This window comes from Rousettus aegyptiacus, unplaced genomic scaffold (genome assembly GCF_014176215.1).
Source record: "Rousettus aegyptiacus isolate mRouAeg1 unplaced genomic scaffold, mRouAeg1.p scaffold_m13_p_3, whole genome shotgun sequence".
NCBI classification, from domain to species: domain Eukaryota; kingdom Metazoa; phylum Chordata; class Mammalia; order Chiroptera; family Pteropodidae; genus Rousettus; species Rousettus aegyptiacus.
The window spans coordinates 6,157,700-6,170,713 of NW_023416306.1; the positions used below are offsets into that span (position 1 = coordinate 6,157,700).

General features: G+C 59.6%; 1 protein-coding gene across 1 annotated transcript in view; it reads left to right on the plus strand.

Annotated features, from left to right (window-relative positions):
• Positions 1–202: 202 nt before the first annotated feature.
• Positions 203–13,014, plus strand: part of FAM102A (family with sequence similarity 102 member A) — a 33,392-nt gene continuing 20,580 nt past the window's right edge. Inside the window, exon 1 of the mRNA XM_016163745.2 lies at positions 203–1,174. Coding sequence (XP_016019231.1) covers positions 1,029–1,174 — 146 coding nt within the window. The 5' untranslated portion in view covers positions 203–1,028. The remainder of the gene's footprint in view (positions 1,175–13,014) is intronic.

Consider the following 13,014-nt stretch of genomic DNA (forward strand, 5'->3'; position numbering starts at 1 on the left):
GAGCCACTCCTGCCTCCTCAAGTCCCGCCCCACGCGCCGTTAGCCAATCACATTCCGCGTCCGCCCCACCGGGCAGCCCAATCGCGGGTGGGCTGGGCCGCCGGCGCCCCGCCCCTTCTGCGCTCCGCGGCGGCTCCGCAGGCGGCCGCGCTGGGCCTCAGCATTCTCGCAGCGGCGCCGCACGGCGTCGGGGTTGGGGGGCGGCATTGGGAGCGCAGGCGGCGGCACTGCAGCTCGCGAGCTGCTGGGGAGAGGCGGCGGGCGCCACCGGCCGGCCGGAAGGGCGCCTCAGCTCCGCCGGGGCCCGCGGTGCGGGACCCAGGACTGAAGAGGAGGCGACGCTCTCGTTGTCCGGACCCGGGCCCGGTGCCCGCCCGGAGGGGTCGCAGCCGGACGTTCCCGGCCCAGAGTGTCCCCGACGCGCCTCCGAGAGAGGCCATCAGAGCTCCCGGCCGCCCCCTGGGGGTGTCCTCAGCCTCCCCGGACTCACCTGCACAGGCCGTCCGGCACTCAGGTGCGGGGGCGTGTGCGCGACGAGGGCACCTCCCCCGGCCGCCAGCGGGGCGGGGGCGGGGCCGCCTGCCGCCCTCGGCCTCACCGGTCTGCCCGCCGCCCTCAGTCTCACCGGTCCGCCTGCCGCGCCCGGTCGCGTGGCGTGAGCTCCCAGGGGACCGTGGCTCGGGATGCTGCCCGCCGGCGCGGCCGCTCGCGTGCCGCCAGCCACTCTTGTCCTTGCCTCTGGGGCCATGCCCCGCTGTTTACATGCCGGTGAAGCCTCCGGCCACTTTGAGCCCCTCCGAGCCCCAGCTCCCCGAGGGTGAAGCCAGCCGGCCCGCGAACTGGACTGGTCACTCAGACCTGGGCCCTCCGATCTCAGATCCCCGCTTGCTCTGCCGCCTCCGCCACCATCTGGGCGGGATCCGGCTCTGGTGTTTTGAGGAGGGGGTGTGGTGTAGGGAAAGGAATCCTGGGGATTTCTGGCTCCCCTTTTTTGGGCCTTCGGGGCTTCAGACTCAGGGAACTCGCTCATGGCTTTCTTGATGAAGAAGAAGAAATTCAAATTCCAAACCACTTTCACCCTGGAGGAACTGACGGCGGTCCCCTTCGTGAACGGGGTTCTCTTCTGCAAGGTCCGACTGCTGGATGGCGGGGATTTTGTCAGTTTATCGTCAAGGTAGGAGCTGGGGTAGTCGCGCCCTCAGGGGACGGGGTTGATGAACAAGATCTAGCCATTAGACGGGTGTAGTGGTGCCCCTTGGGGCCCAGAGTCCGGAGGATTATGTGTGTTTGGGGCAGGGTTGCACGAGGCATGGCTGAACGATCTGGGAGGTCTAGGCCAGAGGAAGTTGGCTGGGTGCCTGCACCCGTCTGCAGGTGACTTGACAGGTACCTGTGGGTCTATTCTTTCAGCCTCCTCTTGGGGCTCTCAGGAAGCTCGGTAGCCCATTCTGCAGACTTGCACAAAGAGCTCAGAGGGGTTTGTGCCTTGAGGGGCTGAGATGGGGCAGGGTGTTCCAGGTCACCTGGAACCCAGCTCGCCACTGGGGCTGTCATGATTTAGAGCTTGGGTCAGCCACAGGTTCCCAGGCACTCCCAGTCTGGCTGGAGGGAGGTGGCTGGATTTTGGCCTGCCCAGCTCCCTCTGAGTGACTGTCTTCTTCTGGCTGATGCTGGGCTGCTTTGCATTGCAAATGTCCTTGTCAAGGAGGCTGCAGCCCTCTTTGAAAAAGACTTGGTTAACTTTGGTTTTATGTTCTTCCTCATCCTGCTGGTCCAGCTGCCCAGCTCATTGCTGAGGGCGACCGAGTTCCCAAGCTGCACCCACTGACTTGGGCCCACCTGGGGTCACATAGCCCTGGCCCACCTGGGAGAGTGCTCTGGAGTGTGACAGATGGTGGTTAGAGGCCTAGCCTGTCGCTTTCTGGGCCCAATACAGGCCTCTGTCAGAGAGTCGTGGAGACATTTCAGTAGATAGAAGGTGGTGCAGGGCCTGGCCCAGTGCCCAGGACACTGGTTCCCTTCCCCGGTCTGTCCCTCTGCTCCTTAGGCCTCTTTGTGGGCCCGCGTAGCTGGAGCTGCATCACAGTTCTGAGATGGGGTGCCTGTTATAGATGGAGAAACTGAGGCCCAGAAAGAGAAAGTAAATGGCTTGCCAGGGACCGCTCAGGAGGCAGTTGTCCACTGAACTTGGCCTGTTTGGAGACCTGTTGGATGTATCTGGTGATCAGGGGAGGGGAGCCACACAGCCTAACCCAGATTTAGGAATCTGGTGTGGACAGGGTGGGGCACCTTTTCGGTCATTTGGGCCCACTCAGGCCTGGGTTCCCCAATCTACCAGAGAGCTGCTTATCTGAGGAATTCAGACAAGGGCAGCCCATTGCCGTGGGGGTGGTAGGGTGGGGGTGGCATACTCTGTTGCCTGGGAAGCCTGTAATCCCAGGCCACCCACACAGCCGCCCAACGGTTCAGGGAAAGAGCTGTGCTCATAGCTAGGGCCTGGGGTCTACCACTCACTGGCTGGGTGCTGTGCTCCCCATTTTACTGGCACCTCTCAGTTAACCTTTGACTGTGCCGTGAAGGTTGGGTTGCGGGGACCTGTAGGATTATTATCCCCAGTTTACAGAGGCGGAAACAGGCCAGAGAGGGAGTAAACTCACTTGCCTGAGTTATTACAGCAGAGTCCAGATTCAAACTCAGTTTATGCTTTTAACTACTCCTGTTCTGCCTTTGAGCCTTAGTTTCTTTTCCTGTGAAGCGAGAGAGGTCATATGCGTCCTTGGGGTTGTGAGAGGGTGTGGGTAATGTATATACCATACCATGTGCAGCCTAGGCAAATTGTTGCGGCAGTCGTGGTTTCTATGGCCAAGGGGCCCCAGCCCCTGACCCCTCCCAGGTCTTAGGTGGGGGACCTGCTAGAGTCTGCAGGGGACCTACCTGTGAGCTGGGGGTGGGGGCCTTTGAGGAATTGTTATTCATTCAGCCTCAGGTTGAGGTCTCCTGGTCTCCCAGGCCCTGGGGCCACTGTCACCCTACCTTATCAGTCTTTCCATTTCCCTAAACCTGCCCTGTCATCCAGGAAAGTCTGGAAAGTTCCAAGTCTTGGCCCATGGAGACTGGATTTCACCTCTGCCTCCCCTTCTTCCCTCCTGGCAAAGGGCCATGGATTCCCTGAACCCAACCAAGCCCGAACGGCCCTTCGCAGCCCTCATCTTGGATGAAACCTGAGCGAGGCTGAGGAGGGAGGAGCTGACATTGCCCCCCCCCCCCCACCCAACTCTGGGCACTTATTGGGGCTCGGGTACCTGTTTGCTGCTGTGCAGGTGTGGCTGGAGGGAGCGACATTGGGACCTGAGGCTGCTTTAGGTTTTCTGCTCAGGAGATGAGGTTCCTGGGTTTGTTTGTTTTTTTTTTTTTACTCCGTTCACTCCCATCTCACTCACCCTGGTCTGCAGCCTGGGAGCCCCGCCTCACAGCCTACCGCTCCAGATGGCCAAGGCCCCAATGCTGTGGAGTTGGGGTAGGGTCACGGGCGATGGGACTGCTTAGATCCTGGCCCCAGATCCAGTGGCACACTCACCCCAACCCCAGGGATTCCTGAGGTGGTCCGGAGACTGGCGTCGTCGTCATGGGTGGTGTCTGAGTGGGGCAGGCCTGAGGCCTCACCTCTGCAGCACCCGCCTTGCTAGCTGGAGTGTTTCCCTCTGTGTTGGGTGCCATGGCAACAGCTGCTTACACAGCTCCAGCCTGACCCACTTTGAACAGGTAGAACAGGTGGTTCGTCGTGCTGTTCCCAGCGTCATCTTTCTGAGGCCTCCTTACGAACCATAATCCTCACAGGCACCACGTCCCGAGTGCCTGTGCTATGTGCCAGGCATCGTGCCGAGAGTTTTGCAAATGGTATGTCCGGTAATCCTTTTGGCCACCCGCAGAGACACCAAAGCCAGAGAGGTGAAGCCACATGCCATAGGTCACCCAGCTGATAATACAATTGGGAAAATAACCCTTTTATCATTAGGGTTTAAACTTCCTTTGATTGTGCATGTACTGTACGCCGGGCACCTGCGGAGCACCTCGAATTCATGATCAGTTGTGTCCTCGAACCACCCCATGAGCCGATGAGTTAACTGGGGTCAGGAGACCTAAAGTGATGGGCCCGTGTCACATAGCTGGGAAGTGGCAGAGCTGTGATTTAAATTTGGGTAGGTTCAGCCCCAAAGGCTTGTCTTCCCTTGGTGACGGAGGGCTGGAAGCAACTACAGCCCCGTGTGATGTCCTGAGAACTTTGAAGAAGGTTCTTTTCAGTGGGTTGGAAGTACTGAGCTAGATCTTGTGAGATCTGAGGATAAGGGGTCCCGGAAATATAGTGGGGGTGGGGCTAAAGTCACTGCGGTAGTTTTGGTGCCAGGCCGGGCTGGCACTGCGGCACAGTGGGCATTTGCCAAGGTCCCTGCCCAGAGGCCTTCCAGGCAGGTACATTTAAATGGCATCTGGGAGGCTTTCCCAGGGGAGGGATGCAGAGGTCCCTACCAAGTCTGATGAGTCGAGAAGCAGTGGGCCGGGCTGTGGTCTGCCCAGGGCAGCTGGGAGCAGCAGGCTTTCAGCCTTGAGCCAGTCTGTCCTTCAGGCAGGAAGAGTCCCAAACTTCCTGAGGTCTCTGCGCCTAGCTGGCACCAGTCCTGCGGCCTGCCCCCTGCATGTGGCTGGTAGCGCCGGGGAAGGGAGTGAGAGGGAGGTGTCGATTTACTTTACAAGTCCTCTCTGGAGGAGACAGGCAGACAGTGCTGTGCCTCCTCAGCCAGTGGATGAGCAAACTGAAGCCAAGGGCAGAGAAAGCTCTTGTTCAGGTCACTTCATGGGAGGAGCTAATGGCACAGCTGGGTGGATGCTTGTCTGGCCCTGATCTCTGTCACCTGTGCCTCAGTACCCCTCTTTGCATGAAGGGGGCAGGCAGGTCCAGAAAGAGAGGAGGGGCTCCTCCTGCTCTGGACTTGGGTGCCAGGCTGTCCAAGAAGCAGACGGTATGGCTTGGAGATGCCTTGCCCCCTTCCTTTTTTCTTTGGCAGCTTTGAATCCTCAATTGTCTCTTTGGTGGGGTTTTTACTTGGGCAACCTGTTGAAGGAGGGCACGCCTGCTCCCAGTATAGGCACTGCCTCCCCTCCGTGGGCCAGGCCTTGACCCTGGACGCCTTCCCTCCGTGGGCCAGGATGGGAGCCCTTCGAGGGTTGTCTGAGATGTTTTGGGCATGCAGGAGGCCTTGGACAGGCCAGCTCTGCAGCTGGAGGCCCTGGGCCTGGGCCTGGCAAGGCCAGGTCTCTGCACACACAGCACAGACTTGTCCTGGCCTTCACTTCCCCGAGGCCCTCCCCCGTCGTCCTCAGAAGACACTGGAGTCGGGAATGCCACCGGAGTCTGCTGCCTGGCAAGGTCTGCTCTCACGCACATCTTGGTGTGGAGGGAGAGTGGTGTGGACACGACACACAGTTCATCCCTTGGACCTGAGGGGATGGGGATGCAGAGGTGATGTTGGTCCCCTAAGTGGGCAGGCATCCACTTTCCATCAGAGCAGGAGGGAGGAGGAGGCCACATTTACCGAGCACCCCCTTGGTCCTGGGCATTCGGAGGAGAGCGGGACCAGACATCCCTGCTTCCATGGAGCGCCCCGTGGGGTGGGCGCAGTGCGCCTGGTGGGCACCACAGAGACAGAAGAGCCATGCAGATCGGGGGCGGGTCCTCCTCAGGATCCCACTGATTCCCAGTGGGCCAGTTGGGGAAGGCATTACTGTCCAGTCATCTGTCCATTTGTTTGACGGATGTTGACTCGCACCCGCCCCAGGCTAGACGTGGTGCTTGACCTCATGGAGCTCATGATCTCATGATGGGGCACATCATTGCAGTAGGGAGGACTTCCCTGAGGAAGTGGCCATTCTTAGGAGCCTCGAAATCCAAGGGGGATTGGACTGGAGAGAGGACGGCAGCCCCCAGCCAGAGGGTGCTTGTAGTCAGTGGTCACGGCAAGGTCCTGGCATGGTCGGGGCGTGAAGACGAGTAGGGAGGAGTTGGAGTGCATGAAGATATGGTGGGGCTGGGCTGGACTGTTCCTTGCATTAGGGGTCCAGCCGAGGGCCAGGGGAGCAGTGTGGCCGGGTTTGCCAGTTAGGCAGATGGCTCTTGGCTACAGGTAGAGAAGATGAAAGGGGACCTGAGTGGCACCCAGGAAAGGACAGTCGGAGTTGGCTGGGCAGTGGCAGGCAGAGTGGGCAGGTGGGTTTCCTCGTCCTCAAGTGCCTGGCACCACGTCTACCGCCTGGTAGGTGCTGGAAGATGGAAGTTCAGAGGGCGCAAAGTGGCCAAACACAGCCAGGGTTTCGTTGCCCCATACAGTGTTCTAATAGTTTTGACAGCATAAACATCCAGACTTTGGGTGTCTTTTAAGTTGGAAGACCTGGCAGCAGAGCTGTGTGGCAAAGTTTGGCCCAAGGGGCTTTGCAACCGCCCCCTCCATGGGCCGCCTTCTCTCGGCTTCTCCTGACCCCGCTGCCCACCTTTGCATCCCTGGCTGTGGACTGCCTCCCTCTTTTTTCTCGGGCCGGCCTGTTCCCTGGGGCCCCTGTGGGAGGCATTCCATGTGCCGTCTGGGGGGCATGAGGAGGCAGGCCTGTGGAGAGAAGTCCTGTTGGCAGGCCACAGGGGCTGCCCCTGATAGCCAGGTGGTGGCATCAGGCCAGCTGCTTGCTTCCCTTGGGGTTAGACTATGCCGCTGGGGACCTTAGTGAAGCCTGAAGCTGCCCAGCCTGTGCCTGGTTTTGGTGTCTGCTCCTTGGGCCTGGCCTTTGCAGCCAGCTGGCTACACCATTGGCAGGTGCCACCCTGGCAGCCCCTGCCATCTGCCCGCCAGCCTGACACTGGCAGAGCCCTGACCTGCAGTGATCCGGCTCTGTGAAGCCAAAGCCGTTCCCGAAGCCTGTGCCTCTCCTTGAGCCCGCCCTGGGAGTTTTCTGGTCAGGGGATTTTAGCGGCGACTACACCGTGTGTCTGTAGGCCCAGCTTGCCCGGCAGTGACCAGGGACCCAGAGTGCCTTTGAACTCTGTTTGCTCGGTACCTGGAAGTCCTGACTTGCGCTCAGGAAATGCTGCCTGGGCCTTGTGATAGCTGCTGGCGTGTCTGTCCTCGGGTCTCAGGAGCCTGGGGACTCAGTGTGTGAAGTCTGGTGACTGCCATGTGGTGACTCCCATGTGGTGACCCCGCGGTCACTCGCCTGCTTCTGGGGATGGGCAGTATAACAGCCGTGGTAATCTCATTCAGCCACAGAAATGCTTGAGCAGAGGAGAGAGATCAGATTTGCTTAGGAAGAGGCCCAGAACTAACATGGGGTAGGAGTGAGGTCTCTCTTCATTATTGACCTTGTCCACAAGTGCTTTGGGTTGTGGGGACACCAGACCTGGCCCCAGGGCCCCAGATGTGCTCTGTGACGTGAGGTCTGTCACCCCTGGGCCCTCTAGTGTCCTTGGTGGTTTGGTGAGTGAGGCCTGAAGCCGCCCGTCCTGTGCCGTAGTGTCTGCTTAGGGCCGTGGCTGTAAACCGTTGGTCTCTGCTCTGAGCCTCTGTCAGTACCCCGGGCTTGGAACAGCTCATATGCAGGTCTGGTACTGCCTGGCCCCCACCCTGCCTAGATGTCAACTGGGAGTGGCCAGCACAGCCCCTGCAGCCAACCTGTCCCAGCATCTGCGAGGAAGGGCCTCCAGTGGAGGACTTTCTGCCTGTTCAGTCAGGCTGGTGCCTTGCCCCACGCAGGGGAGGACGTGCCTGATCTGCTTCTGCCTTTTGCTGCCCATGCGACCTTGGGGAAGGTCCTGAGCCTCAGTGGCCCTTCGGACTGATCCAGCAGGGCTGCTGGTACCTGCCTCACTGTGTTCTTGGGAGATCTCAGTGACTTAATCATGCCTGTCAGATGTCCAGCTTGGCTCCCGGTGCCTGGCGGAGCACGGTGCCCACTGTAGTTTGTCCTCTCTTCCCTGGGCTGAGTCATGGCGGTGCGCTGCAGAGTGTGTCTCCGTTGCCCTTCTGTGGCAGCTGGCACTGCCCTGTGGGCCAGGACTGACTGGGGTGCTGTGGGGAGACGGTACTTCCCGAACAGCGCACTCTCTGTCCTCTGGAGGGGTGGGAGTACGTGAGGAGCACAGCTGGTGTCTAAGGGGCAGGGCCTCCCGCTGGAGCTCAGGGTCCTCAGTGACCCTGCCCTGCCTTGGGGTGCTTGGATGTGAGCCCCCACTGGGTGCGGCCAGGCCGGGCTGCAGGAGGCCTTTGCCTGTGGGGAGGGCCCTCTGCACACTCAGCTCTGGGACCCACTGTGGTGGGCAGAAGACAGCTCCCCACGTGAGGTGAAGGGCAGGGGAGCAGGTCAGAAAGACAAGAGGCCCTCAGGGGCGGTGGCCCCTGGCACTCCCCTTGCCTCCACCACACCTTATACTCTTTGTTTTTGGCTTCAGTAGTTGCCTAGGCCTCAAGCTCCCTTTTCCCCATTTCACGTAGCTGAACTGCTCAGCCCAAGGGCCACCCCCTCCAGGAAGCCTTCCCTGGCTTCTTTTGGCCTTGCACACCCACTATGGGCCCTCATCTCAGGACACTAAAGTCCCCATCCATGCCTCTTAGCTCCTTCCCCAAACCGGCATCTTAGGCCAGGGGCTTTCCGTTCTGGGTTGGCGCCGGCACAGGGCTGGAACTCTTTTTCCTTGGCTCTGAACCAGTGCGGACACTGAGGGTGCTGGACTGCGTGCTGGTCCCTGCCGGCTGCTGGGTCCAGCCCCTCCCCACTGCTGCCAGGGGTATCAGTCCGTGTCAGGAGCAGCCCTCGTCGCCTCCCGGGCAGCTGGGGCCACTGCTAGGTTGTGTTGGGTGGCCCGGCTGTGGGGGAGGGGGAGGACAAGGGGGCCGGGGCTGCCCCAGGCTCTGCAGTTGGGCCTTAGCAGCTGTTCTCCGGCTCCATGACCATGGCCAAGTGCCTTGTCCTTTCAGCCTTGACTTCCTTCTCTATCGAATGGGGTTGGGGTGCTCATACAGGGGCGGGAGAACTCTCTGAAATCAGCGCCGCACCTGCTCAGGACAGGGCCAGGCTGAAAACAGTCTAAACCTGCCAAGACAGGGAGAAAGTACACAGCCCAGAGCTGGGGAGGGTGGGAGCCTGGGTCCTGATCACACCTTCCCCCTCCTTCCACTTCCTCTCCACGCACTAGACTTCTCTGCTTCTCTGCAGACCTGCGGCTGCACATCTGCTGCTCCCCCGCCCCCCAGTCCCTCGGGGGCAATTCCTGAGTATGTGCTGTGTGTGCGCCCCATCCCCCACCTGTTTCCTGGGAACACAGCTCTGCCTCCGGGAAGCGATGCTGGGCTTGGTCCCTGGGATGAGTAGGTTAGCAGGTGGTGAGAGAAGAGCAGCCCTGAGCAGAGGGACAGCGAAGGCTGGCGTGGTGAGCAGGGAAGGGCTAGTGGCCTGGGGGCTTGGAGGGGAGGAGGGGAGGAGGCCGTGGGGAGGGGCTGGGACCTCTTCTGAACAGCAGCCACGGAAGGGTGTGAGTCAGTCAGATTTGTATTCTAGAACCGCCAAGGACAACCACTTGGGGCTCCAACCGGCGGAAGGGGAGGCGGCTGTCACCTGAGAGAGGTGGCTTCCCACCTCTCTCATCACCTGAGAGGAGTGGCTTCCCACCTCTGTCATCGTGGGATGATTAAAAACAAAACTCAAGCCTACTGTGCAGCAGTGAGAATGAACGAGCCGCTGCTACTAACAAAACAATCACAATGTGGAGGGAAGGAAGCTGGGGACGGCGTGCGCCATTTATGTAAAGTTCAGAGGCATTCCGATTAAAACCTCCCATCCTGGTACAAGTCAGGACGGTGTCATCGCTGTTGGGGTGGCCGTCATGTCTGGAAGGGGCTTCTAGGGCCTGTCAAGTCCTGCTTCTTGGGGGCCGGCTACGTGGGACTGTTCTGAGGATCTGCACACTGAGCACCAGCGCCGTCTGCACACGTCTGTGAGAAGCAGCCTGGAGACACCTCACACGGGTGCTGGTGCTGAGTGCCGAAGTCCTCCAGACAAAAGCGAGGTGCCTTCCCGGGTGCCTTGGAGGCCTCGAGGCGGTCTTCGGGTCTTTCCAGGTTCTTTCTGGCTGGGCAGCCTGAACCGTCCGGCCTGTTTATAAGCCATAACTCATTTTGGCAGCCGCCAACAGTCTTCCTTAGCTGGGGCTTTTCCTTTTGCCTCTTGCAACCCCCAGCAAGGGCCGCTGGGCCGTGGGGTTGGCAGGAGGCCTCCTGAGGCTACCAGACCACAGGGTCTCTCTGAGCCTTGCTTTTCTTCTCTGTAAAATGGGGTAGTAAGCTCCACTTGGTGCTTGGATTAAATAAGTTAACACCAGTTATGTACGCAGCATAGCCCCTGGCACAGAGTAAATGCTCAGTAAAGGCTGGCAGTGGTTGGTATTAATCTAGGGCAATTATTGGAGGGATCCAGGGTAGGAGCAGACAGGAAAGGTCCACGTGCCTCCCTCTCTACCTTTGTTTCTCTCTTCGGCGGTTCGCCCATTCAGGAAACATTAGTGATTAGAGTCAGGCCACTGACCTGGGGCCCGTGAGCCGGGGAGACCATTAGACACATGAGCTCTCAGAGGAGGACCGAGCACAGCGGGGCGGGAGGCGGCAGCCGCTCCTGCCTGCGCTGGCTCTGACCCCTCACTTGGGGATGGGCCTTGGCTGACTGGGTACGCTCCCTGAATGCCAAGACAAGGCTGGATTCTGGGCTTCAGCGCCTCCTAAGGGTTTTGTTAAAGAGGAATCACACGGAGCTGGGTGAGAAAGGCAGCACCCATTTTGGATGCAAAGACCGAGGCTTCGGCTTGTTCTGAATGTGTGGCCCGTGTCCTGTTTGGGCCCGGCTTACAACAAGTGCTCAGTGAATGTGCGTGGAGTAGTGAATGGCAGAAGCAGTGATCAGCCCCGGGTGGGTCTGTGCTACCGCAGGAGAATCAGGTGTCTGGGGAGGACGTGGGGACTGGTAAGTCAGGTCTTCGTGGTCTCACCTGACCCCAAGCCCTTCGTCCAGTGGTTGGACTCTCAGAAGATGGCTAGACAAACAGGACTGGGTCTACGCTGGCTGTGTGAGGAGATGTGACTCTGGCTGAGCAGTTCCTCATTATTCCCCAGTCACCTCAGAAGTCCAGGGAGCCATGGTGAGTGCTGTGTGGAGCAGCGGGAACACTTGGGGGCAGATCCAGAGATAGCAATGACCCTTGACCTTTCAGACTCTGCAGAAGGCTGGCAGACATGGCCCCTCTCAGCTGGGAGGCCCCTTTCCTGGGGGTGGAAATAGTGGTACAAAGAGATCTAGGGCAGCTCTCGTTGGGAGCAGGGCTGTGAAGGTCACTAATTAAGTTATCAGATACTAACTGAGCACCTACTATGTGCCGGGTGCCATCCTCAGACGTAGGAAGCAGCAGTGAGTGAAACAAAGGCCTCTAAGACCTCTGTGCTCTGGGACATGGGAGCCTTGTTCCGTTTTCCCCAGACCTAAGACCCAGGCCCAGAAGAGGAAGTAATTTGTTCATCTGCAGTAGTTGGGGGGAGGGTGCTTTCGAGAAAGGCTGTTGGGTTGGGAAGGGGCTCAGAGGACAGGGACATCCCCGTGACTTCTTGAGTCCAGCCATTCGAGAAACCGGGCTCCAGGAATGGGGATCTCTCCCTCTGTCTCTTCCCTTCCTTGGGTGATTCAGACGCCACCCAGGCGTGAGTCAGCCACGGTGGCCCAGGCCTGCTGCACCACTTGCCAGGCCACCTCCCGGGATGTCCTGGCCAGGTTCAAGGCCTGGAGGACTCTCCTGACCCAGGGTCCTGGGGTAGGGAAAGGGGCTCTGTCAGGGCCTTGCGTGCCTGGCTTCTTGCTGGATCACCTGTTTCAGAGTCACTTCTGATGGTGGCGGCCATGTCCCCCATTCAGCACGAGTGCTTTGTGGGTATGTGCCTGGTCCTCTTTCATTAGGCCTCTCAGCAACCCCATGAGATGCGCAGAATAGTGACTGAGGCCCAAGTGTCCAGTGGGTGGCAGAGCCTGGCCTTGAACTGCAGCCTCTCTCGTCTCACCTACCCATGACTTGTGAGCAGTCCTGCTGGGAATCTCAGGAAGGGAAGTTCCCAGGGCACAGCCATCCCCAAAGCTCCGTGTTTTCTACACTTGTGGGTCCAGGGGGAGGGGAAGTTGCCGCTACAGCCCAGCCTGCGTGTTCTTGCTTTGATTTTCTAGGGCCTGCAGCCAGGCTCAGCCCTGACGTGGGAGTCCAGTGTGAGACCTGGGGTCAGACAGCCATGGGTTCAGATTACAGCCCTCCCCAGCCAGACCTGCGGCAGCCGGCTTCTGTCTGTGCTCTGGGCCTCAGTTTTCCTGCCTCTGATGTGGAGATGATGGTACCTACCTCCCAGGGCTGGGGTGTGGATTCTGGGAGGTCAGGCAAGGAGAGCGCCGGAGGCAGGAAGTGGACATTAGGAACATTTTCCCATTTCTCCCTCTGTCACTGGATTGACCCAGCTTGGTCCCCGACACCAGCGGGTCTTGACGGGTTTGGCCCAGCGCCACGCCCCACTGACCATGTGTTCTGACCCAGTTGCCACCCCTCCTTTAGCATAAGCCTGGTCTCAAGGCTGCCTCTTCCCTGGTGTTGATGCTCATGAAGGGTCAGCCCACAGAGCACAGGGACATCGATGCCACAGCCCCCTGAGAATCTCTGCCGTTTGGCGCATTTCCCCAGCCATCCTGTGGAGTGTGTATCACCCCTCACCTCTGAGTGTCAGTTTAGTTTGCTTACGTATGAAGGGGGTGGTGGCTGTGCCTGCAGAGTTAATACTCGAGCAGCACCTGGCGCATGGGAGGGCGCCCAGGAAACAGGAGCCAGGCGGGCCACACAGGGTGGTGGGGCCTTCACCCAGGTGTGTGGGGAACTAGCACTTGGTCAAAACCAGCAGTTGCCCT